General features: G+C 41.6%; 1 protein-coding gene across 1 annotated transcript; it reads right to left on the bottom strand.

Annotated features, from left to right (window-relative positions):
- Positions 1–1,299: 1,299 nt before the first annotated feature.
- vps37d (VPS37D subunit of ESCRT-I) lies at positions 1,300–27,555 on the bottom strand. Its single transcript, XM_036579843.1, has 4 exons — positions 27,258–27,555; positions 17,429–17,600; positions 8,668–8,750; positions 1,300–3,830 (listed from the first exon to the last, which is right to left on the bottom strand). Exons 1-4 carry the CDS (start codon positions 27,378–27,380, stop codon positions 3,324–3,326), a joined length of 885 nt encoding a protein of 294 aa, XP_036435736.1. The 5' UTR covers positions 27,381–27,555; the 3' UTR covers positions 1,300–3,323.

The raw sequence follows: 27,555 nt of genomic DNA, 5'->3' as shown, positions 1-27,555 counted from the left end.
TTGTTGGAGAGTGAAGATCAGAGTCCAGCACAGTTGGGTTTTTCCCTGCTCGAGGACACCAGCTAGACCCGGTAATAAACTGAAGAATTTAATTATCATGAAGTTGGAATCTCTAGGGACCTCACGATTCAATTCAATTTCGATTTTGTTAAGATTCGATTTGTTTCAAGTGTTAAGATGTGATGCTAAAATTATTTTTAATTTCCATAGCCGATGCTGTGATTTTTGCATATCGTAACAGTGGCTATACAAATATATGCTTTTAAACATGAACTGATTTTATGAAATTCTTTAATCAAAATCACATATTTAATAATATAATACTGAGGCACACATTCTAATGGCTCACTTGGGTACTAATCACACCCCCTGCTGGAGAAATGTCAGACTACCACTCACGTTCTTCTGTAAAAGCGTTCCATAGCTATGTTTTACACATAAAAATGAATCCTTTTTCATCATTACAGCAGAGGTGCTTTAACATTCACTTGGAGATGCCTGTGGGATTATATTTTCAGAATTTTACAACTCATCTTAACTTTTGGGACAGATAGTACAGAAATGGTATGTTTCACTTTGGGAGACCCTCAGCATGCTTTTACTTTATATACTGAAGTGTTACAGTTATTCATTCGGTAAAGCTTATTAGCATCTCCTGAGCTGGTTGAACAAAGCAGTGTTCTTATGAAGGTTATGATTACTTTGGTTTTGGGCCTTTTACTTCATATTCATGAAATTTGTCACCAAATTATGATTGCAAACAAATTATGATTTCTCCTCCATGCCGGGCTGCCATTGTATCTAACTTTATAATGTTTCTGGCTGTGATTTTATTTTGCAGCCTATATAAAAATCCAATGTTTTGCTAATCAATTTAGAATAGAGAGAACTGTGGTTCATCTAAGAATCAACCTTTTTTAACATCCTTAGAATTTAACCAGGTGTGCTTGACCAGGAAGATCACCAAACAGGGTTCCCATCCCTGCTATATATGTTTAAGTCTCTAAAGTGACACATTTCAGTAAAGTGATTCAGCAGGCACTAGTGATGGGCAATATGATTGTATATTATCATTATTGTGGTAAATTATGTCATGATATGCTTCTCTGTATATATCATAGGTGGTGTTATTTCTGACCCTGAACAACCGCATCTATCATTAAAAAGCGACTGTTGAATTGTTGAAAGTCTGTAAACAACAATCAATCAGTGTTCAGTGACTGAATAAACTGCATACTAAGACACATTCCACCATTATCTTAATTTATTTTTTACCAATTGTTTGATTTTTCCTTTTTTTTCAGAGACTTTGTGGCATTTCTGTTTTTCTGGTGCATTTTGTCCATTCCAAAAAACAAAATATTGTGTACTGTGAAAATGCTTTCAAGTATCATGATGTTATATTTTTGCCTTATTGCCATATCATCTTTGCTGTCTATCATATAAAAGATATACTATCTATATTACTTAAAAAATAAGAAAAGCTAGGCAAAGCCCTACATACTTTCTGTTTTTGCTTTTAATTTCCCTTCATAAGCAAACAGACCACAAAAGACCACAACACCCTCACATCTCTCATCACAAATCTCGATCTAATCTGCTATCCTACATCCTTCCGCAAAGCGAAAGTCATGCAGATATTAATATAAGATCATCTTCGTCCGCATAAAGCAAGAAAAACATTCCGCGCCTGGAAATAAAACCACTCTCATTAGTCACGGCAAATAAGCGGCATTTGAAGTCGGCACGAGGCGCTCCATTTTAAGCAGGATTTCCATAAATAAGCAGTCCCTGCTTTCTTTGATATGACTTCCAGTGTCGTTATTGCTGGAACTCACTTGCTTTCGCTTTTGAGGCTAGTTCCAATTTATTTGGAAAGGCGTAATCAACTTGGGCCAATAAAACTGTCTGTAACTGTGGAACAAACCCGCACCTCTTTGACAGCAGTATCCAATGCCAACAGCACAAACAGACTGCTATATGAGACGGTAAAAGGAAAAAAAAAAACCCTTGGAAAACAAAGTCTTACGCAAAGCCTGGACAAACACTCTCAGTGCTAGCATATCATGCTGAATAAATAATAGAATGTTGGACCATCTGTAAGAATGCACTTTTCAAAGTAAAGACTGAGAAAGACTGAGAAAGAGACATTGAGAGATGGTGCAAGCACTACTTAGTTCTTCGATTCAACATTAGTTCCGCTCCTTACAATGCTTACAATGTTTACAGTTCCCACCACAGGACATTTGGCCAGCAAATCTAATGAGTTCTCAGGGAGGTAGAAATGAACTTCAGAACGGCTGCAATATTTATTAATAATAAACATCATAATTGGACTTTATTGATCATCGTCACCATTACAAGAATGCATATCACGAGCCTGGCATTTCTCAAATTATCAATGGCAAAAAAAACAAACAAAAAAAACAAAAACAAACAAACAAACAAACAAACAAAAAAGTCCTTCCAGTCAGAAAGCAGTGTCTTAACAATTCATCCCTTCCCTCACAAAAGCAGCAGCATAAACTCTGCATTATCCCCACAAAGGGACAACAAAACAAGCAACAATGACATAGATATCCTTGTGGGTTTTATATAAAGCAGATTTTTTCAGTTTAGCTGGATAACTTTAGCCCAAAGTGAGGACAGGAATGCTCTGACCTTTCCTATTGGACAGGCTTGACTTTTGGCTTACGCTCTTTACTAGAAACCCCTACCGTTATGATTTCCACCTACTCTATAGGTTTACAATTACAGACTGTAGCTTGTCAGACACCCTCCACCCCATTCAATCTTGGCCAGTTTCTGACTACTGGCCTCCTGTTGAGCAGATATTATTTGTGTTATTTGTATTACTCTCAACACTGCAGTAACACTGACATGGTAGCAAGTATGTTGATAGCAGTCCACCACAAAAATATCCACCCAAGAGTAGCTCTGTCATGAGAAACTGACCACTGATGAAAGCTAGAGGATGGCTAACACAAATTGTGCAACAAAAGATGAGCTACAGGCTCTAACTGTACACAAGCAAGGTGGAGCTACAAGGTATGTGTTTCTAATAAAGTGGCTGACCAGTGTAACTTATCTGGCTAATGTAGAAATCCTGCTTTGTGCAAAACCTTTCTGGTGTAATCAACAGGCTTGTTCACGACGAAGACGAAACATTTTATGGCTTCCCAATCTTATCCCTTTTAGACGTATGAAATTGGCGTTCATGATCATTTAAATTTTTTACATTGACCCAAAGCTTCAAGAGGCCAAGAACTTCGTTGATGGCCGTGGGTTTGTGTTCCTCGTGTTGAAAGCACAGTGTTTGGACGTTATCGATATGGAGGTTCATGCGGGTGTGGACTGGGCCTGTACAGCTGCTGTAACCGGACTGGTCTGGCTGGCCAGCCTGGCAACTGTCCTATCACTCTGAGGCCTACAGGCTGCCCGGGGCAGGAGTGGGGGGCACTGGGCCCCGAAGCCTGGGGCTGGTTTGGGCATGAGTCCAGAGGAGACAAACTTGCGGCAGAAGCCGTGGCTGAGGACGTGGAGAGCGGCACGAGGATGGCTGGCGTGAGGCCGTATCGGAGTTGAAAAACACGAGGCGGGCCATGGGCAGTGATTCCATTGGGGCGGGGCTCCTTTGGTACCTCTTCCTTCTTCCTCCGCGCCTCCTCCTCTTCCTCCAAGCGCTTCCTCTGCTTCCTTTCAGGCCGGTTGAGCTCTTGGATCTTCTCGGCCTGCGCACGGCGGACATGGTACGTCTTCCTGAAGCTCTGGAAGGAGTCCAGAAAGCCCTCCAGTGGGACGTGGCCCTCCATGAACCTCTCCAGAAGCTCCTGTGGAAACCCAAGCGACAAACAAAACAGGTATCAGGGAGCAGGAAGTCAAACAGGATTCGCAAGCATTTTGCATTCAAATACCCTGAACGTCTGACTCATCGTGTTCCAGACCGGGTTTCAGCTATTTTGAGCACCAACACAACAACCACGTAATTCCATTTAGAAGTTGGGGATTTCATGTAAACAGAAACAGCCACAAGAAACAATTCTGGCCAGGGAATGAATTAAGGGGGGGGGTGTTGGGAGAGCTGATCTCCCTAATTAAGACTTTAGTACAGACAGAACTTGAAGGAGGTTCTTAAGAATTGCATGCAAAAAAAGATTTTTTCCTCAGCTGTGTCAGAAAGACTGAGGGGAATTTGGGGAACTTCTGCAGCGGCCCATACACGAGTCTTGACTGCTGACACTCTCGGAGGCTTAACTTCATCATTATATATTCACTCATTGTGAAGAGAAAATGAGACATAAACTAGGAAAAGCTTTTTTTAAGAACTATTTGTGTGTGAAATGCCATATGAATTCATTTGCCACGCCAGTTCACTTATGGTTTAGGTTACTGGTGTACAGTGTGACTTTAATACATATAGCTGTCAATCTGCTAAGCTAGTCTACTTACCTAGCTAGCTGGCCAATAGGTTGCAAGCTATTGCAAAAAATTTAGCTTTACCAGACACACCGTCTTATTGGTAGTTAAGACATTTTTGTCCCCTCTGTTTCTGCCACTAATAGTAAAGAATTAACACATTTTTTATGTAATAATTGCTATTTAAACTAGAAATAGCTAGCAAGAATATCGCTAACTAAAGAAAATGTTTAAAAAAGCCTACGGAATAAAGATGATCCCCCAAATGTCCTTGTATAATTCACATTCCGCATGTGGTCAATACATTGTTTTGTCATTTTGTCATTGTTTCTGTCCAAGACCTGGACTGAATACACCACCATGTCTGTACAAATAAGACAGTTGAGTGAGCATGGCATATGTATAAATTTAACATGATCTTAATGTGTTCCCAGTCTAGTGAGCAGGTGGTAGGACCCCATCTACCTCAGGATGGGGCAACTGAATTATTGATGACGGTCTTGTCTGCACTAGCCCATTCCCCCAGATTTCCCCCCTGGAAAAACAATATAGCCCCTACACCCCTACCGAGGCACTGCCCCTAGCAACCCATAGATTTTTAGCTTTCACCACCTGCCCACATAAAGAGACTCCTTCAGTTGAATCATGTTTAATGAAAATCAGTTGTTCCTTTTACCTTATTACTATTTCATAACATCATTATAAATTTACAGCTCAGTGTAGGAACTGCCTATAGCATTAACCCTTAAATACACACCTCTGATCGCTAGCGACCAGTGACTTCACTTTCCCCATCTCAAAAATTTATTAGGCCATACTTTTGTAGCATAATAAAAAATTTACTTCAAGCATTCTGAAAAACTACTCATAAAATCAAAACAAAATTTCAAAAATACAATTTGAATATATTTTGTTTTGGGTTTTAATTCTATGGGTTATTTTTTATGTTATAGGCTAGTGATACATAATAGTATCATCTTGCCCATAAATTATATTTGTATGATGCACTTCTTAGCTATGTTTATCATCACAATCTATCTACTGCCAAAATATAACGAAATACACTGTATTTAATTATTGTCATTAGGCAATTTTACACTGTCATAGATTTGTGTTGAATACAAGCAGGGCTACACAATATACTGTTTGTTAATTATCGCTATATTGACCTTGTGTAGCAGTGGTGTAACTAAGATCTTAAGGGCCCCAGTGCAAAGAAATGAATGGGAAAGTTATTTACAATTAATAAAAAAATGACACTGTAATTTGCTTAACTTACTACTGTTATATCTCAAACAAGTTGATGCTCAAATTCAAGGCATGCCGCCACCTCACCTACTAGCATGTACGCTACCCTAAACGTTTACATTAGACAACCTATTTAATACAATCTGAAGTAATGACTGTATCAGGTTGTGAAGGATCCATCTGAAAACAATTACCATGGATGAGATGCATTATGAATAAGAGGGAGATAAACAGATGTTAGGGTTATCCGTGTAGTTGATCTTAAGGTATGTTGTTAAGAAATCGGATGTGAGTCACTGGTGTACAGTTGTGTAACTATCTGTATGAGAGGCCCAGCTGAGATTTAAAGGGGCCTGGTCATTGTGAACAAAATTAATAGAGGCCAGTCTTTAACCATGTCACATCAAGCAGTCACTAATGTGTTTCTAATATAGCAGAAGCTATACTGTAATTCATTTATGGGTCTTATGTCTTATGTGTGTAGGTTGTTGAGACACAGAAATGAGAAAAAGGTTCTAAAAATAGCATTGTATATGCATGTTATTTTATTCATGCTTTAAAAAATTTAAATATATACACTGTCAAGTTTCATGTAGCTGTACAACATAAAGGCATGGTTGTATCTAGGCATGTCTGACAGAGTGGCAATAATGGGATGTGCAGTATCTATGGGAAACCGATGGCTTTAATGCTAGAAATAAACAGACGAGTCACATAGATGTTTGAAACTATGGTGATGTTATTCGTTCATACCTGACCGAGAGCTGCACTAGGCACAGTGTGGCTATCCACTGGGCTCGTCCATCAATCAGACCAAAGCGGCCTAACGACTCAAAGTCACAGTGCTATCGATCAAGTCGTATGGGGTGAAAGGCACAACTCTAATTTATGACCTGTAGGTGTGAGCCTTCGATCAATCGTGTTTGGACCTTATCGGTTAGATGAGGTCACAAGAGTGGAGCTGAGGAGCTGGAGAAAGGAGGTGACATCTGTATTACATATGGAATATTACATCTCCACACACTAGGAACTCCCTGCGTCAAAATACCGTAGAGCATTTATTTGGGCAGTAAGCATTTATTTGCTCAAAAAATAACTAATATATTAGAATAAATGAAAAAAAACATTTGACTAACGTTTGACTAATCAACGCTTCATTATGTTAAATCAAGTGGGCTGCTGATGGAATTTACTAAATCCATGTGGCTGGAGACGTCAAAGAAATCTAGAACCAAATTTTGTTCTGCAAACAAGCTCACAATATATCAACTACTTTTTTCAAAATAAGAAATTCTTATTACTTTGTATTGTATTTATGTTAACATGCATCCATTCGAATGATAGGTGCTGTTTTAACACATACAAACATATCTACTGCTGAGATAAATGGTTTTGAACAACGTGCTTAGGTTGTACTGTACATACAGGAGGGCAATGCTAGCTAGCATTTGATGCACAATTACTGAGGTTTTTTCAGAGATAAATGTGCTGTAATATTGTGTTAGATTAGGCAACAGATGGGTCTGACTGGAGTTTTGTTTACCAAGTTAGAAGCAGAAGTGAGTTCAAGACATAAATCTTTTAAAATCTTTTTTCAGCAACATGTTGAGTCAGTTTAGTTAGCAGAAACAAATCTCAGGCATTTAAGCAGAAGCCTTTTCATTACGTCTTTAAAAGTTCCCATATCATGGAAATCCAACAATTCCCTGCTTTTTCTAAAATAAGTTTGATGTAGTTTATAAACAGTGTGGGAGTTTCAAAATGTACCATTCACTTCTACCTCTGTAAAGTCCATGTATGGAACCAAACTGCAAAAACAGCTTCTACGGAATTCATTATTTTTGTGGTGTCACAAAAATGGTCACATTTATCAGCTAACAGCAGCCAAATCAAATTTAACACAGTAAGAAAAACAGCCTGTTTAACTCTAGGGGATAAAGAGGGGGTGGGAATGTAAAAATAAATCATGACTCTTTTTGGTACATAAACTATACACACACTCATAATTGGACCCCAGAATACAAGAGAAATGTAGAATATGGGCCCCTTACGATCATGAGAACATACATTCAATTAGGTATGTCCAAACTTTTGACCAATACTGTATGTCTCCACTGCTTCAGATCATAGCTGATGAAGCAAGAGGAAGCATGAGCTAATGGATAAAGGTCTGTTAACTTGATTCAAAATGATAAGGTCAGCGTCAAATTCAGTTATGTTACACTAGCAGGAGCAACACTGGTTTTCAGGCTGCTCAGCAAATGTAATATTATCAAGTCATGCTATACCCATTGTGTGCTTTTTATCTAGTCCATTACTGAATTATGGTCAACATAATAACATCAGCTTTACAGCAACTGTGTCTCAAATGCTAACGTTGCCCTCCTTTGTATGTTCTGACCTGGGGGGATTCCATGCGTGGAGATGGAATATTTTCTGTGTATGCTATTGCTGCGTATAGAATGACTGACTCGCGGCTCATTGGCATGACAGGTCATGGAGAATGGAGCGTTCTTAATCAGTTATGTGGGCATGTTGTTGGTGGAAACCACAATAAAAGATAATGATTTCTGTTCCATTTTGACACTGACCACTCATTTTAATACCTGGCCTAACAATGAAATGATCACATCTCGGAATTCAGGAGTTCGATGTATTTCCCACCATTGTCAGAGCATGTTTTGCTTTGGTAGTCCTGGAAAGTGTAGACTCTCAGCGCAAGTGCTTTTTCTATTCAAGCCTTTTCAAGTTCAATTCCACTCCACTGCATTTACCAGCGCATGATTGTTCCTCCAGGCGATGCGAGTTAGAACACTAAAAGGAGTGATTCTGGTACTATTGCCTGTGAACAATGTGTCTGAGGTGTTTTTTTTTCTTTAAGTGGAGGTCTGGTGGGTGCTCATTTTTTTTTCCAGGGCCAGCAAGCTCTGACCAGAGAAGCATTAGTCAGTGTTATGGGAGAAAGACGAGAACATTAGCAAAGAAAGGCCAAGTCGGATTTACCTCAGACTGCTCCTCAGCATGTGCTACCTCCTCTTGAAGTAGATTCTGAGCCGTCTGTGGACTGTGCTTCCTCATGTAGGCCTCTGAAACAGAAAAGGAATATTTAAGATTTTGTTTCAGCTCAGCGACTACCACAAGATTTGCATCTATAGGTGCCGCTGAGATATCTGGAGCAATAAAAGTCCGTAACGTGTTGAACTTGGTGGCTGTGGAAGAAATGTGAGATGGATTAAGAGAGTGGGTGTGAAGTGTACAGCTGAAACAAAAGAGCACCACAAAACAGTCATGAGCTGAGGGGGAAGCTTAGCACCAACTTGCTAGTCTTTACCGAGTCCACAGCTGCACCCCAGCTCTGTTTGCAGTGTCATGAGTACCCCTGGGGGAGAACGGAGGAAGCAATCACTTTCTGTTAGCTTGTCTCTGCTGATGGGAGCACAAGGGGCCTGGTCCCTCCAAGGCTGTTGTTCTGGGGTTACCACGGCAACGAATCATTAAGCTAATGTGCATATGTGTCCGAGTCCTCAGGGGGTTTGGGGGTTGTGCCTGGATGAAGAGGAGCTGTGCTAGTGGCCATCGAGAGCGAAGGGGAGGTCGGCACCAAGTCACCCATTCAGGCTCCATGAATTCGAAGCTTCTCGCTCGTTATGAGCCAGTTCATTAAAGATGGCGGACGGGTATCAAGGGCTGGCCTACGGCTACACGTGGCAGTCAAAGGCCCGGTTTATCAGCGGAAAGTAGAGTTTGTCCGCAGGATGCCCCAGGCGACTAATTTGCCTTGTCACGACAGTGGAGAAATGCCAGTGTTCCAACAGAGCTTTTTTGGCAGGTAGCTGATAAACAAGCACCACAGCAAGCCTCAGCTTAACACTGCCTGTACATGCCCTGCCTTTCACCCTTCTATGAATAATCAATGGACCACTTCAGAGCTACGCCTGCCACTTCATCATATGCATGTACTTTACGAATCGCTGCCCTCTGAAGCATGTGGCTAAGAAGAGAGTATGAATGCTAGCCCAGATGCTGGAATAGAAGGTGACAGGCAAAGCCAAACAAACACTTGGGGAGCAGATGCGGGCGACCTACATTCTGAGAAGCACTCGCCCAGTGGCCCCTAGGGCTCCTACGCTGCCTGTGTCCAGGACACTCCTCATGGGTTGGTGGGGGTGGGTGTGTTATAGCCAGCGATACAACCCAGAGGCCAGTGTGAACCAAAAGACGTGAGGTCCACAGAAGATGCTGTAGCAACGCTTTCAAGTAAACATGACATCTGGATGTCCTCACCTCATCACACAAGGCCAAAACAGAAGAGGGAGACTGGATAAAGTGATTTTCCCCCAGTCCACTGAGTCTCAAAGATCAATACAAATATTCAGCTTCTAAAGCTCTCATTTATAACGGTGACTGATCATATCGACTGTGCCACAATCCGTTTTGCAGCAACAAAAGGTCCTTTGCTGAGGTCGGCGTTTATGCACACTTCATACAGTGAAGATTTTAATCACCTTGACTTTTTTACTTTATTTTACTGAGACAATACAGCCTTGATGTATTTCTTAATAGATACTGATAAAAAAAAATGACACATTACTGGCCTTACTGACATCATTCATCAGTAACTACTACACTAAAGTGTTAGGACAGTTATTAATTTCTTTAAAATTTCTAAGGATTATTCATCTAAAATTATGATTTCACTTAATAACAGGCAGCTGATTAAAACAGAATTACATTGCTGAACCATGAGATGCAGAGGGCAGTGTAGAGCCTGTCTTAAGAAGGAAAAATAAAAAGACTACTGCAAACATGTTAAAGTTACTGCACACACCGCACACAATATAGTACAAAGCGCAGCTATAGCACACAGGAAGCATCACAGAAAAGCACCAATAAACATCAAGTTCAAGCTCATTCTACACTCTACTCCTATTGATATAATGGAATAAAACATCCCATCATTTAGTGAATTTATCACATTTTATCTTACCTAACTCATCAACTCTACGCAAACTTGCAGTGTTTGAGCGGAAAGGTATGAGGTGAAATAAGTTACGATGTGACTAGCCTAATAACATTAGCTGATTGAACAGGTGATTAGCATTTGTTATCACCTTGGTTACCCTTCTCTGTGTACATTTCATGCCATGTTACCTACTACAGGTTTATGATCTGGGTTTAACATAGTACAGAAATAGATGCTGAAATTTTTATTTTATTTATTTATTTTTTTATTGTTCATCTGACTCATCTGCCATGTAGCCTTAAGAGTCCTTTGTGGAACTTGCTGCGGGGATAGGATTTTTCAAACATTTCCCAAATAATGCCTTTCAAATTCGAATATCGCAATTTGATTACAAAAAGCCCATCCCTATAACACACAAAGACCACACGTGCAATGGCCACTGGCAAACTGCCTCAGACATAACCACTTGTCAATTACCCAATTACTTAATTACGAGCCATCAATAAGTATCGAAAAGGCAAGAACTCATGCTTGCAGCAAGACTGCCAAAATGCTGTGGAACTAATGAGATTATTTGGGGAGTGATGGAAATACTGGAGGGGCGAGAGGCTTCTGACAGACCAAATTACAGGTTCCCAGCCCTATTTGTAGCAAATAAATGGTTCCTATAGGGTGCAAACAAAACTGGCAATAGAAGGCTGAGAAAGGGGGGTAAAACCACTGTGAAATGTCCGTCCCACTCTTATTCACATGTATTAGTTATCTTCCTTGAAACAGCTTCTTTCCTCTGGGATTTATAATTTATTTTCCTCCAGTGCTATAATACTGTACTTACAGTTATATGTTCAGTTTTGCTCTCAAATGAGGTTTGTTATGAATGGCTGCACTGACTGCGGCGAGTTTCTAGTTCAGGTCAACTCGGTTTACAAGCCACTGCTCATAGTTTGATTAGCTGAAGAGCGACAAAGTAGGTCTATGATGAGTGGCTCAAGACTGGTCAATCTAAATAGTTTACACATTCCACAATGACTGTTTGATTTTGGCAAAAGACAGACTCTAAATATAAGCAGATACACACAGGAAAAATCTGTATTCTCTTTTCTTTTTGCACACATGTGCACGCACACACACACACACACATACACATCCTGTCAAAACACCAGAGCGGTGGGTGTTCTCTTGTGGTCTTTGCAGATAAATACCACCGACTGATTTGCTCTCAGAAGCAAAAAATTAAAAAAAAAACCCTAAAACCCAATGACACTAAAAGGAGTTTGATTGGTGTCAGGCACAAAGCTCCCTAGAAGGTGTCATCTGCTCATGCTCTCACATTCGCCGCCTTCCTGACAAAAGCATTGAGCTGACATCTGCAGCGCTACGGCTGGGTAAATTCTTCGGCTCAACCTCATGAAAGCATTACGGATGCAGGCTGAACGGCGGGGAATGAGCACAGGCACTCCGTTGAGGAGGCTGTTTGGAGGCCAATTTTGGACGCGCTTCCTCAGATCCCAAAGCACAATAAGAGATACTAAAGTCTAAACGCAGAGGATAGAAAGAAAGAGATGCCTAGAGGGGCTGCCGTAGGGGATGTGGCTACTGCCTATGCCAGCGCAGCAGCTTAGAATCTTTTGAAAAATCAATCTGACGCATTTATTAGCTGTCATATTATCAACTGTGCTTGGCATCAAATTTTCTTAAACGTATGCCATATAAAATTGCATTAACCAATGGCTTTCAATTCCCTTTCTTCATCATTACATACCTTAAGAAACCGCAGTGTCTCTAATAAAAGTACTGTAAATGCATTTTTTGATTTAGAACGACGTCCATCATGTGGAAATCGGTCTGCTAGAGCTGGTTAGCGGACATTCAATAAGCCATGTTCATTTTCATTGTCTTTCAAGTTCAACATGCTTAAACCCTGGTGAACTGGTCTGACCCTGGCAATGTTGAAATAATGTATCAAGTATATTATTCTGGGGGCTTTTGCCGCTGGTTTGCCAGATTTGGTCGGATTCTCAGGGGATGGATTTCAAAAGGCTGCAAGAGGCCCCCATTCTCCTACTGCGAGGCTAAGCCAGAGTGTGGGGTAGCTCAATAGCTTTAATCCGACTTTGATAACCACCCATCCCATTCCAAACACTGAGAGGCAAGAGGGGGTTGGGGGACTCTGGGAGTGATTCACATCCTGTTAATTACAAAGTCTCCCACCAGTGAGAACTGTAACAGTCTCTTGAGAAGAACCCAGCCTCCCTTCAGTCTCCAGAGTGCGCCATTTAACCATTTGATTTAGTGGCACTTTCAGATGGAGGTGCCCTTTTCACACTTGACCATTGCTTGCAGCCCCTCCCCCACCAGGGGTTCTTCACTATAATGGCTCCAGATGGGAATGTAAGCCTGTCTTACTTTTTGAAAAACGGGGATGGGTGGAGAGGTTGACCCATGAGGTGAAACGGCAGAAGGGTGTGAGCCTGAGAGGTCAACCGTAGGTTTGCTTTTGCATAAGAGCAGCAGGTCAGGCCCTAAACCAGGGGTGTCTAGCTCTGGTCCTGGAGAGTCAAGCACATTCTGCTTATATTGACGTGATTCAACTTAGCAGTAAGTTACCAGGTTTAGTAGATAATCACAAGATTGTCATGGAACAGGATTGGACGCTTCTGCTCCAAACAATCTGCCCTGTCAAACCACGAGCACTGCTTTATGCTTTGGAAGCAAGAGAAGTGATAATCTAAGACATACCAGAGCCGTGTCACACTCCAAAGAAAAATGCAGGCCAAGAATGTGCTATTGGAAACATGTGGCACAGCAGCGAAAGAACAACAGCGTTAAAAACGCTTTGGCGGAAGTTCTTCAGTGCGCTTGGCATAAGCATTAGCAGCAAAAGAGTGGAACTGCATGACATTACCAAAGTGACAAGACATGGAAAACTCTACAAAACACTTAAGAGAGCTGACTTAAAAGGTTAAGACTCCCCAGACAACCCCAAACTGTGCTGAACCTCTACTGCAAGCATTCATAGCTCTTACTCCCTCTCGACATCGCCGGCGTCTGAACCTGATTATGCAACAGCTCTGCGCTGCAAGACAAGGATTTTCCCTTAAATCTTGAGCCTCATTTTGTACAGGCAGTCATTTTTCACCCTGTTTCTCTCTTTCTCGCATGATTTTCCTTCAGCCTTGGCAGAATGAGAATCAGATGTTTAGGGTTGGAGGAAGGATCTCTCTCTCCCACCCATCCTGCCCCAGGCTGCAGCTGGGGAACAGGGGTCCGCATGTGCAACATGGTGACAGGAAGGTGAACATTCCACCCTCCTTCCGTCACTGGCCAGCTGCTGCTTCTGCTGCGAGTGGGAGAGAGGAGAACAGAGGCAGACTTTGTTGTAGGAAAAGTGTTCACGGCCACGTGGGCTAAGCTCCTTGCAATGCTGTGGAGACTTCCGACATGGGGCACCGCACAGCACTGGCAGACCATGTAAGCGGGCTAGCAGACATCCTCCTGCTGATGTTTTGTTCTGTGGAACCCCAAAGAACTCCCTCACACCCATGACCAACTCCTCCTCTACAACACTTCAATTTCCTGCTGGCATTTCCCCTCAGGAACGCCCTTCTTTCTTATATCAGTTTGTAGATGCAGACAGAGCCATGGGGCGAGGCGTGGGCCTGGGGGTCAAGCCTTTTAACAATTGTGCGAATATTTGGCCCTTTTTCTATGAACGATGCTGGAGGTGGTGGCCCAGACAAAAGCTCTTTCAAATGGATCTGCATCACCAGTTGAGCCCACACAATGGAGGGGAGGGGCCTGGGACAAAGTCAACAAATAATTCATATCGGCCATGCTGGTCTCAGAGCTGGAATGCTAGCTGGCTGACTGAAATGGAATGGGTGTGTTTAAGGGAGAGAGCTAGAGGTGTTTTGCTCATGTGGTAAATGACATACTGGACAAAAGCACATTGCCTGACAACAGTACTAGCAGCCATCCTGAAGCCTGAATTTCACAACAATCAAACAATTTTGTTTTTGAATAATTTACTGAATATTGCCCTGAATTTCTGAGTATTCTGAGAAATAAAAAAAAATAAAAAATACTCAGACAACATCACACTTTAACGATGAATGTAAAACTAAAAGCAGATTTTTTTTCTTGTTTTTTTATTTGATTATTTGTAATTCTGCATGTTATACTAATTTATTTTCTTTCAGTTATTTTTTTAATGAAACCCAATTGAAATGATTACTGACAAATATTTGTAAAAACCTAAGTGATAAAAGATTAATTTAATCTGGGGGACTCCAATCTGGCAACTCTGGATAGGCTGCCAGTGCTGTTCTAACATTGATGCCAGTTATGTGTTTTTTAACCAGCATGGTTCATTGGTTATCTCTTGTCAGTGAGTAGCTATATATATATATATATATATATATATATATATATATATATATATATATATATATATATATATATATATATATATATATATATATAGTGATTATATTTCTAGGTGATAAAGGTTTTCAAACACCATGTTTGATGGAAGCATGCACTAAAGTCATTGTTAGACATTTTATCTAGAGCGATCTGAATAAGTTTCCTATGGCTCGGAGTAGTTTGCCAGTTTTCACACAATCCAGAGCAGTATAAAGCTCATTTGGGCTTCATTGGGCAATTAAACTCCCAATATTGTCGCCTCAAATAAGAGCTCTAAAATCAGATATGAATTAAATCCCTACTAAGGCCAAAGTGACTTAATCTACCAGCTACAGACTGTTGTTTTTGCGTGAAAGGATACTGCTTGATAAAAATGCAACGCCATTGTTTCATACAAGTGAAAAAGTATCCTTTATTTGATCAACTAGTTACAGTAAATATTTCAAATATTCAATTCATCAAATTGTACTCAATATTCACTGCAGCCCTAGATAACAGTATGTTACACTGTCTCAGAAATCCCATTAGCTTTGGTACAAAACTAAACTTCATACACCAAACATATTTTGGCTGATCTGCATTTGGGGTAAGGTTGTGTAAATCTGATTTATTCCCCAAAGTATTGCAGTGGGTTGCTGCTCAGGCAACACCCCTGGACTCCAATGTCCTTCATGTGAATTAAGGCTGTTGGAGGAGGGGTGTGCACCCAAAGGCCTTTACATTACCCCCACCATACATTTAAATCATTCATGTAGGCCACAGTAAGCGGAGAGCATGAACACAACAAACAGAGGTAAGATGGGAGGGAGAGTGGGCGAGAGGGAGACAGATCTTCCTCTGAGGTCCCAGCAGGGCCGTTCTAATTACAGCCTTTTGTTTTTCAGCAAACACCAGGGCAAGCAAGCACCAGGGCAGGCGAGCAGGGCAGCCGCCCCGATCGGACCTGGAGTCGCAGGTCCATGCGGTTTGAACGTGCCCGCTGATCCTGTGGGTTCTGCTTCATTTTACTTGGCCTTGTTCTTTGCAATCGAGGTCACCTCGTTCGCAATTTACATGTAAATCCCATCGTCTCTACTGCCGTTTACTTAATAAAACATCTCCACGGCCCTCAAGCTTAAATTTATATTAGCTGATAATAAGCAAGAGATCCTCGCAGCCCGATGAAAAACGATGGGGCGTGAGAAACGAGTCAAGCTGAGTTTTTAGCCAAGAGAGGAAGAATGAGGAGGAATACAATAATATTTCTTTTATCCTGGCTACACGGACGGAGCACAAAAAAAATGAAAACAAATGAAAACTGCTCCTTTAATACCATGAGGTTCAGTTAGGGGAGTGAAACTTAAGCACCTCAAGTAGCCCTGCTCCGGGTCACAGCAGTTATTCCTGGCTGGTGTTGAAAAGGTGGGTGGGAAAGCCAGGTGGGGACCTCATGGCCTCGGCTCAACCTTTGGGGCCCAATCAGACGGTTCCACCTTGGAGAGAAGGAATGAGTAGTGGACCTGCTCCAGTCTTGAGCCACTGCCATTGGCTCTTTTGCAAAGCTGGATCACCAGTCCAGGAAGAGGTCACCACGTAAACGGCATGCGCTGCACAAATGAGGCGCGCCGGATGTCAGGGCGTGTTATTATGGAACAGAGTTGCCTGGCAATGATGAAATATCAAAGGCAAATGCACAGGCCGAGAGTACCTAGATGCTATTTTTAAACCAGGTTTTGGTCCAAAATCAAAAATAAAACAGCCCATGAAACAAACAATTAAAAAATGTGATTGGTGATGCATTGACCATAACCTGTTAAGTCTTAAAAGGTGTACTTATCACATCTTTCACAAAAGATTTTCCTTTCTGATGGATTTTGGTGGACCTCATACTTTTGAAACCTTGAAGTGAATACAGCCTGTGAGTAACAGTGCATTGCACCGCTCATTGCCCATTCACTTTGTTTTCCCTCAGAGCGTGTCCTGGGCATGTAGGAATGAATGGGGGGAGGGGGCGGGCTATAGTGTTTCTGGGACTAGCCTCGTTCCAGTGAGCCGCATTTCTATTATTCGTTATTCTACTTCTAAAGACACCAGAAGCACTACAGGTATGCACCCAAAAACGCTAATGTTGCCAGTTATGAAAGAAAGCTTCTAAGAACCAGTGAGCACAAAGCAAACCAATTATCAAATAATAAGGACCAATCACAGTCAAAGGAAATCAAAATTTGGATCAACCCAACATGAACTAGCTTTCCTTCACTGTGCAACCATAGTAGTATCTGGGGGAAGTAATCTTTAACCATCTTCTGAAACCAGAGCCCTGGCCTAATCTTGATGATCTATTCGTCATTACCAGCACCAGCCTGTTCAAGATGTAGAAGGCAACGTTGTACTTACCTAGCCGGCTTTGCTTTTCCCTGCAGGCAGCAGTCAACTTCGCAAGCTCATCGTACTTAGAAGCCAATTGGCGCTTGCCATTCTGGAGGCGGGGGCGGCGTGCAAGGCTCTCTTCTGCAAGACTTCGATTGGTTGCTAGTAAGGTCTCCCTGTCCACCTGCAGCTCCTGAAACTGAGCACAAACATCCAATCAAACGCCGAGGCAGGGAACAACAACCGGACAGATGTTAATATTGGAAAGACTGTAACAAATTTAAAGGCCTGGGACTAAGACTAATCAAATTCTAAGGGTGGAAACAAAAAAGCTAATCAGAGTGGACACCAGAGACCGGTCACATTCAATGCCTGGGCACAAAGAGAGGAAATCAGAGTTTGGATCCACTGAACATGAATGACCAATCACATGCCTCACGCACAAATGCTTAATCAAGCTCAAGCGCAAAAGGGGGTCCATCCAGAGTCGTGGGGCCCACGTGAATATGTTAACAATACAACTAGTCAACAGTAATGTCTATCCTTTTTACCTAGAGGATCGGCTTGTTAGGTTTTTGTTTCAAATCACTGATCCAGTTCTACACAGTGTGCATGCCAAGTGAGCATGTTCTTCTCTGAGCCTTCTTATCCATTAGGGGCCAACAAACCTGTAAAAAGCGCATTAACACAGTTCCTCACACGAGACAACACTCAAGGCCTGAATACAGCAGCGCAGGAAATGCTGCCGGAGGCACAGAGCTTGGGTTTTATTCATGTGTATGAGAAAGTGTTGAGGAGAATCAGTAGGACAAATGCAACCCTGCCAGTACAAACGCAAATTGGTCATGAAAAGCTGGTTGAAAACTTAAGGGCCAATGAGGGTTCACGTGACTGTAGACCACCCATGAGCCTATACAAAGCTGAGGTCTTTTCAGACCAGAGTTTCTATCCACCTTGATGGGCAGTGGGCTTGAATTCCAGGTCAAGGCTACAGCACTGCTCGTGTTTCATTGGGCTAGGGTGAATACTTTAGAGGGTCTGGCATGGAACCATATAGCTGCCTGCAGCTAAAACTTGGCACTGACTTGAGTCGAGTGGGATTCTGCTTAGCTTACATTTTAGGGTTTTGATTTTTTCCGCTAGGAGTTGAACTCATGGAACTTGATGTTCCTTGTACAGTGCATACCTCAAGCAAGGAGAACAGCTGCCTGGAATCATCAATAAATACACTGAGCATACTAGATACATCTGTCAAGATTCTCAATGGCTCTCAATGCTGATATTCCAGTGTTTTGCTGTGGATGCAACTTAATGACTTCCATATGCAAGACAATGGGAATACTTTATTTGATATGCTGTGTTTGCCTGCACAAGGAGGGCCAAGGCCTGAGGCTGTGGTGGAGACAGCGTTTAATGAACCAACTGCTTCAGTCTGCCACGTGTTTCTGTAGCCTAGACCCAATTATAAATGTCTGTCACATGACGGAATAATCCTGTACTCGATAGCCTGGTCAACAGTTCCAGCTCATAAAGGCAGGACATCATTTGGTCTGTCTGTCCTCCGCGACACTACCCAAGACCACTAACTCTAGCCATTCAGGGAACAGCAGAGACAAGTCCAAACCAATGGTTCTAATGGAAAGCATTCGCAAAAAGCTCAGACATCCTGAGAAACCACAGTCCCTACACTTTAACCGTAATTGTTCAAGGCAGAGTACAGGGTATGGGTCGCTTTGGAATCCTCCGCTTTTTCCCCCCACACTCGTTTATACCAGAAATATTAAGATGAATTTAGGAGGTGGTCTTAACTGCCAGTTTCATGTGTTTCAAAACTCAGCCGAGCATATAAGAGGATTAATGTTTTGTTTGATCAATGAAAATGAGAATTTTTGCCTTTCTTGTTATTCCGTGTGACTCTGAACGCAGCAGCTGCTATTCCCACTGGAGATGTATCCATTTCGGTATCTGCTCAGAGGAAAAGCGAGAAAGCCAGTACACTCCTGGTTAAGCCACCGATTTCTGGAAAAAACCTGTCATATTTGAGCTGCTTAGGATGACTTAAAAGAGCATGACTGATAAGAAAAGGTTGTTTTATTCACGACAGCTCTCTTTGGGGTTATGTAAGGTTCCTTTTTTGTAAAGACAACTTCTAGCTTCAAACTTTTTAACACCTCAGGGCCACATCCCGCTTTTGTAAATTCCCTGCCTCATTGTGGAGGCGGCACAATAACATTGTGGCAGCTAATTATCTTGTTATTAGTATTCTGCTTTTGACACCACAAGCTCTGTGTGAACATGTGTGCGAAAGGTCAAGATTTTCTTGACGTGTGTCTCACTTCTGAAATGGAGAATATGAGGACAGTGTTTTTTTTTCCTTTTACGATATGAACTTGCTGAACCAGCCGAACACTTCAAGGCTAGTAATCAATTTCTAATTAACGCAATAAATACCTAGGAAGGATGGGCATATTTGTCAAACCCACAGGCAGATTAATGTGGCACTTCTTACTGTCCTAAAACGTCAAGTGATTGCAAATTAGACGCTCCGTTTCTGAATTCATGGCTTGAAGCTTAAGGAAAATTGTCACAGCATGTGGAACAAGCTTTACTAAGACAAAATTAAGACATAACACACAAGAGCACCACACTGTGCTTGCTCATCTTTGAAAAACGTAATCACCTTAGACAAAATTATCATGTTTTGTTATGGCTGGAACCGTAGAAACAAAGCATGTTTTAAAACCCTTTGATTCTCAATTTTTGACATCAGCATGGGACAAATCAGGCCACAGTGCATATCCATTCTGAGCGGCTCCACTATTTCCAGTTTCACAGCCAAGATAAAAGCCAGCACTGTTCCCATGGAATCTCATCCCGATTCTCTAACCGCTCAGCGATAATATGTTGTAAACCGCTAAGTGGGTGTGCGAGCAAAGAGAGACTTCACATACTGATGGATCATCTAAACGTCTACAGATCCTTTTCATGGCGTACCAATGACAAATGGATTGGGTAATGAATGAGTTGTGACCTCAACTGTTTTCCACTGATTTTCACTCATAATCTTGAAGGGAAAAACGGTGCCTTCCGTTCGAGCTGGGCTGCCATCATCTGGGCTGCAAATCTGATCTCTCTTAATCGCTCCTGAATTACGCCACCTCAGTGAGTCTGCATGTGTTCATTTTGACTGCTCAGCAACGTCGTTCATGTTACCTAGTTAAGGTAATGAAAATTGCTTTTTCATGAATATATTTAAGCTCACAATAATAGCAATGTATAGCGTACCGGTTACTGCAAATGTAATATGTGCATTTTTTGGCGTAAATTATAAAAACTACAACAAAGGACACTGAAAACCTTCAAATTCTTCTTCTTAAAGTGCATGCTAATTGATCCTGTTTGCAGTGCAACATTCAGAATAAGGTTTTAATTAGGCTATTGTTCAAAGGCTCTTTTGCTTTAGATGTAGATTCTTCTGTTGTTTTTCTTCTTACTCCTCCGGATGTGGCATATTTACTTGACATGTTCCAGAATGCTGGATCAATATTAAATGAGAATTAAAAATTCAAAATAATGATTCCACGATGTACTCTAACAGCTATGTTATGGGGAAGATCTTTTCTTTTTAATCTTTTATGCAACTGTTGACAGAATAAATCATAACCAAAGGGGGATTTTTGGACCACCCCCTCACACCTACACCTGAAGCGTTCATGCTTTGGCAAAGGATGTGGCTTGCACTACACCACACACACATTAACAGGAAAATTTCACATACGGCCTAGACCACATCCTTAAGCATAAAACCCTGTGAGTGGTGTCTAAGAAACTGAAAAATTCTCCCTCCGCTCTCTTTCCCACTCTCTGTCTCTCACATGCACAGCCACTTTTCCTGAGCCTTTAATAGCCTGTCCGCTGACTCTGCAGCACGTGTCTGTAGTTAAATACAGCTGATAACAGTCCAGGCCCCCTCTTAGGGCTGGGCAATACAGCCAAAAATCGTATCGCAATAGATTTTTCCATATCATTCAAAGCTGATAATTACAGATGATAATGATATGCATTTCCTAATGCTCAGCTGTGAGTCTAAACAGTATCATGAACCCTGAAAAAAACAACAGAAATGAAAGAAAAATGTTACATCTAATTTAAGAAAAGTGAACTGCAGTGGCTGTGGTGACCTTTTTGGCTACAATCCTGAGATATTTTCCTCACATTGTGCGTGGTAAAAATGAATAATACTTGTTATAAGGGAAAAACAATTCCCGTAGCTAACGACAGCATTTGCTAGCTAGTATGTTTTGCTCGTGTTCTTGTATTCCGGACGTTAAAAGAGCACAGACGAGAGGAATTTGGGGGGCAGGTTTTAGAGGGAGTGTAACTCTTGTTAGCAGCAGACTTCTCTGCAATCCAGAAACCAAAGTTTAACAGTTGTCTTCAGACATATATTCTTGTTAGAGAAGACTACTAACTGTCAGGCTCATAACTTTGTGCTGTTGCAACTGAAAGGCTAGACTTCAGCAGCCAGTATAAGTGTACTTGAAAAGAACTCTGGGTGTGTCTTTCACAGGTCCACTAGAGACCTGATATCTTATCTTATCTGCTTAGTTTCCATGACAAATTTAATTAGGACTGAATTTAGGACAGAAGCCATTATAGAACAACAATTCTTAAGATCACAATCTTATCCAACTCCAGACAGGAAAACAGTATTACAGAAACATCCTAACTAGACAAAATTTCCTAAATTCTGTTCTAACTTGATTTAGGAATCCTATCTTACAGCTGAAACGTAAACACGTAATCAAGTTAGTTAGCCAGACAGCTAATGTTAGACACCGTTACTGTTGTACAGAAAGGTCAAATAAAAGTAAAGCATGATAAACTGAAAGCTAGGAATATTGTGAGAGCGCTTCGTGCTGTTTATCGAAGCGCTGCCGCTCTCCAGTTCATTTCTCAAATGCTTTGGCCGAGTGCGCCAACGTTGTTCCTCCTAATAAACAGACACATGTTCAGCTCTGTCTCATTATTCACCACCATCACTGCAATATTTTTTATCTGACAAGTTTTCATCAACATTAACACCCGAAGGTAATAAGAGTGTCTGAGCTCTTAAAATGCTGTTAAAAAAACCTCACAGGTCAAACCACAGTTTTCAGTGTAGATAAATGTAACGTCATTATGCTAATTATAGTGAACTGTGCTGCCTGACACTGCACAGAACAATAGAAACAGACGAGTTGAAACAGAGGTTAAGACGCTCTGGGGTTGTCTTAAAGATAAGATTTGCTTCTGTAATATGAATTTGTGAAAAATCTTATCTTGACTGGTCAGATCTTAAGTTAAGACAAAAAGACAAGGCGTTTATATAATACGGCCCCTGCTTCATACAGTGATGTAGGCAACCATGTGACATATAGACCAGTCGCAGTCATGGATAAAGTGGCACACACCATACAAACTCCAACTATGGTCTAATTTCATTCAAAAGACAAAAAAGAAAAAAAGACACTTTTCTTTGAATTTTTGTTTGCAGTCGAAGTTTACTCCCAGCTTTCCTTCTTTCCTCTTATTTCTCTTGCTGCGCCTAGTTTGTGTCGCCACTTAGTGTACTGAAACAGAAGTTGTTCAAAAATTCAAACCTTTTCAGATAATACAGGATAGAGGAACGCAAGGGCTTCAGTATTTGAGCAGAAATACTTCAGCTGATTGAGGAATAAATGAGGAAAATACTTCATTCGCATTATTGATACTGAAAAAAATATTTTATTTCATTAACTTTTGCTTCCGTTTCATCAACCAGGTCTACCCTCTCCATCCCTTGCCTCTGAGTGCTTACAAAGGCAGTCACAGCGCCAGAGCCTTTGGAATCTCGAGTATTTGGCTTGCTGACAGAAGAGACCGTGGGCTTAGACTCACCGCTGCATCCGTTTTCTCCCTCTCTCTCTTTTTTCCCCCTCTTCTCTTTCTGATTCAGACAAGAGAGCGAATTCCAGCCCAGCACATTTAGAACGCCTCCCGTTTTCCCTAAACAGGAATCGACACAGACTGTCCATTTCCTCTTGCAGATGCCTCAATCTCTGTTTACGCGTCTTGTGGATGCAGGGCCCCTGTGGACCGTGTGGTTTGAGATGATATACAGCCCGTAAAACAAATACAGCAATGTTTACAGCTGCAGATTGGGGGGGAAAAACCTAGTCCATCTTTTTTCATTGGAAATGATAGACAGGGCACAGCGACTTGCTATAAAATTCTGTACTCAGTAGACCTGCTGCAACAGCCAAGAGAACATGCTTCAAACATCCAAAACAGAAAACCTAACAAGCCACGCTATTTGGGTATTGCAGCATACTTCACAGACCAAACAGTCTGAAGAGACACACTTTGAAGTCATCCACTTGGGTGCTAGATAATGAAGTTGATGTACTTTGCGCTGGTTGGATAATGATGTTTTGAGGCATATTATGTCTGTGTTTAGGCGTATTATGTCTGTTTTTTAAGCACTGCATGGGTCTAAAATGTATATTCCATACCTTGTTTGGTGTGATACACTTGTATTCATGAAAAACAAGATCAAGCTAAAAAAAAATGAAAACTGACCAATCAGAAAAAAAAAAAAAATCTGTCTGTCCAGAGGTACTAATATATAACCCTTGACTTGAAAACTGGAACTGCTTTTCCACAATTACAGGTAACTATATGAACAATTTGGGGTTCAATGAACAATTGACTCAGTCTTATGTTAACAAATCTGACATCTAAGCAAAAGTGGAGTGGAAAACCAGCAGTACCCAGTCTGGTGTAGTGAATCCCTATGCCATATTGTATGTTCTAGCATGCTGGGATAAATTACCCATCTTTCTTTATGGGAAATGTCAAGAGGAGGGATCAGATAAATGGTGAGAATGTGGAGTTAGCAGTTAAATGCAGTCAGATTATCTTTGGTGTTTTCATGCCGTCAGATCATCTGTGTCCATTTATGAAGTAGACCGTGCTGCTCCTTTGCCTCAGACCTACTGCTCAGAAAAGAGCCTGGCTCCTTCCTCTTCCCCCCCCCACAGCTAAACGTAGAAGATACGTTGAAGCATTTAACAGCAAAACCAAAACCATGAATCCCTGCACTACAACATACATTCCAGCATGCTAGGACAAGTTATCAGTGCTTCTTTATGGGAAATCCCTAGTGGAGATTTTGGTGATAAGTGGTGAGTATGTGGTGCAGTGAGTATGTGCAGTCAGATAATCTACGGTGTTTAAGTACACTCAGATAACCTATGGTGTACTAGTTCAGTCAACTCATCTTTGGTGTTTTAGTCCAGTCAAATCATCTGTGGTGATTTAAGTCTAGTCAAATCATCTGTGGTGTTTTAGTCCAGTCAAATCATCTGTGGTGTTTCAGTCCAGTCAGAACATCTATGGTGTTTTAGTCCAGTCAGATCATCTGTGGTGATTTAAGTCTAGTCAAATCATCTGTGGTGATTTACGTCCAGTCAAATCATCTGTGGTGTTTTAGTCCAGTCAGAACATCTATGGTGTTTTAGTCCAGTCAAATCATCTGTGGTGATTTACGTCCAGTCAAATCATCTGTGGTGATTTACGTCCAGTCAAATCATCTGTGGAGATTTACGTCCAGCCAGATCATCTGTGACATTTTAGTACAGTCAAATCATACACAGTGTTTATCTATGGTGTTTTACTATAAATCGATCGTTTATGGTGTTTTATTGCACTGAGATTCTTAGACATTGATGGTACTTTAGTACAGTTGGATCATCTGTGATGTTGTAATACAGTCAGATGATTGATGGTGTTATAGTGCAGCCAGAGCATCTATGGTGCTTTTGGCGCTGTCCACTTATGAAGTTGGATGAGATGTTAGTGTCTCAGCACTCTCCACTTGTGAAGCTAAATGATGGATGAGAGAAAGACGCCAGCCTCTCTTCACCGGCACCCTTCTCTCATCCATCATCCAACTTCATATGATAAATGGTGATACAGTTAGGAAAGGGAAAATAGTTTGGATGAGATCTCATGCATCTCCACTTCTAAACGTAGAAGAAGAAAAAAAGTTTTCCACACAAACACTGCCTCAGTCCAAAGTGCCAGACCTGTTGAACACATCCTAGTGAATGGCAAAAGCTGTAAAGAGTAATACTCTCTTATCCACCACACAACACTAATGACCCCCTCACGTGACCGGGCTCAGCCATGGCTGGGTATGTATGATAAACTTTAGCAGCATAGGGAGGGAAAGGATGGGGGGAAGGCAACACCCTTGCAGATTATACACAGGAAACTACTAATCTCCCTGCATGCTGTCCACTTTTGGACATATATGTTTTGTCTATTCTGAATATGCAAATTTGCTATTCACCACCTGACGCAGATTATCCACTGTCTGCAAACAGCAACTTAAAGGGCCCATATCATGGAAAACCATAGTCCATATAGGGAAACTAAGCTGTAAAAACAGCTCATTTTGAATCTACTGCTCATGTGACGTCACAAAATCCAATTAATTTACATATATCTGTCTATTCAGCCTACAGCTGTTTAGGCCTGCACATTCATGCTGAAGTTATAAGAGGTGTTTCAGCCTGGTCTGCACAATACAGAGCAGCCAGTCAGAACCAAGCTTGTTTGCATATTTCAGCTTTAAAGGCACAGTAACAAAAAAAGCCTGGATGAAGGATGAAGAAAGGTTGGGAAATGGGCATGTAGAAACACTGGTTTTGGTACATAAACCAAAACAGACGTGGACCTTAGGGAAACAAATACAATTAAAAGAAGGATATGGACACTTTAACAAGCCAATGAGTTTAAAAAAAAGGAAAGAAACAAATAATAATGAATAAACAAAATGTATTTTGGACTGAATGACAAAGAAAAACTTTAAATGTTAATAAACGTTTAAAAGAAGACAACTTAATATTTTTAGGCCACAATTTGAAAAGGACTGGAAAGACTGGACTGGACTGTAAACATGAAACAGTTTTCTCTGAGCTGAAAAATGAATGGCAGACGTTGGCACTGCCTCTGAGTCTGAGAACCCAACTCCTCTGCTCCAAATGACTAAGCAGAGTTTTCCATGTGAACCACATTTCTACTCATAACGCTCCCTTGATTCATTCACGAAGTCCTTCGTGCTCAGAAGGCAACTACAGTTAAAGCTTTTGGTGTGGTCAAGACTTTCAGCAAGACAAACACCCACAAGTGCATTAACCTCTTCTGCAGCCTCAGCTACACTTCACTCAACGAGGCTGAAGTTTCGAATTTACCGTTCCACCTTAATTGGTGCAGCAGTTACATTCAGGCGCTGCACCATTTAAGGTGGAACGGAAAATTCGAAACGAGAAGCTGGCGGATCAGACGCCAACTTCAGCCTCGTCTTTATTATTAACGTGTGGTCAAAACAGAAACAGAGACCCCACTCAGCAATATCCTGTCCCCCGGCTCCCCAGAGAACATGAGATCAAACTGATAAGGACGAGGCTGCTGTGTTCAGATGGGCTGCTTACAACGAAAGGCGCCACTGGCTACTGAGATAAAATGTCCTGAGGAGGGAAAAGGCTTTCAAACGTGTAAGGTCACGGCATTTGTGGCTGTGAGGGATACTGGAGGCCAGTGGCGAGCTAAGCTATGCGGCGCTCCACTCCACAGTATGGACGCATGTAACACATAACACACAACATGAGGCTCCACTGTAGAAGAACCACAACACACTTATTCTACTGAAAAGGCGAGGAAAACTACATCTGACATCTGACCACTCAAATGAAATGGTAAAAAGAAAAAAAGAGGCAAAAAAGAAGATCCCTAACAACACTCCTGCAGGCGAATTCCAAGGAGGAAATACCTTCTCGTTGAGTCTCACGATCTGATCCATTTTTTCTTCATCCTGAAGAAGCTCCCGTAGTTCGCTGGTGTTGAGGACCCTGTACCCGTCTGGGCAAGAGTTCGCCGCCCGTTGTTGGGACATGGTAGTCCCCGTGGAAACGCTTCAAACAACTCCGTTTGCCGGCCAGCACAGTGCCATGTCGGTCGTCGTGCGAGGCACTGAATGTGAGCGAGCTGAAGAGGAGAGCCGGAGGAGCTGCAAGAGGAGGTCTCGCTGCTGTGGAGGCGCACCGCTGTTTGAGAGACAATGCGAGAAC

Source organism: Colossoma macropomum, unplaced genomic scaffold, assembly GCF_904425465.1.
Source record: "Colossoma macropomum unplaced genomic scaffold, Colossoma_macropomum, whole genome shotgun sequence".
NCBI lineage: Eukaryota > Metazoa > Chordata > Actinopteri > Characiformes > Serrasalmidae > Colossoma > Colossoma macropomum.
The sequence above is the reverse complement of the archived record's forward strand: the minus strand, read 5'-3'. Positions and strand labels throughout refer to the sequence as shown.

Coding starts and splice junctions, on each gene's coding strand:
- vps37d (XM_036579843.1), bottom strand. CDS start 27,380: ATGTCCCAACAACGGGCGGCGAACTCTTGCCCAGACGGGTACAGGGTC. Junction 8,751..17,428: donor GGAAAAGCAAAGCCGGCTAG/GTAAGTACAACG, acceptor TTTCTGTTTCAG/AGGCCTACATGAGGAAGCAC. Junction 3,831..8,667: donor ATGCTGAGGAGCAGTCTGAG/GTAAATCCGACT, acceptor GGGTTTCCACAG/GAGCTTCTGGAGAGGTTCAT.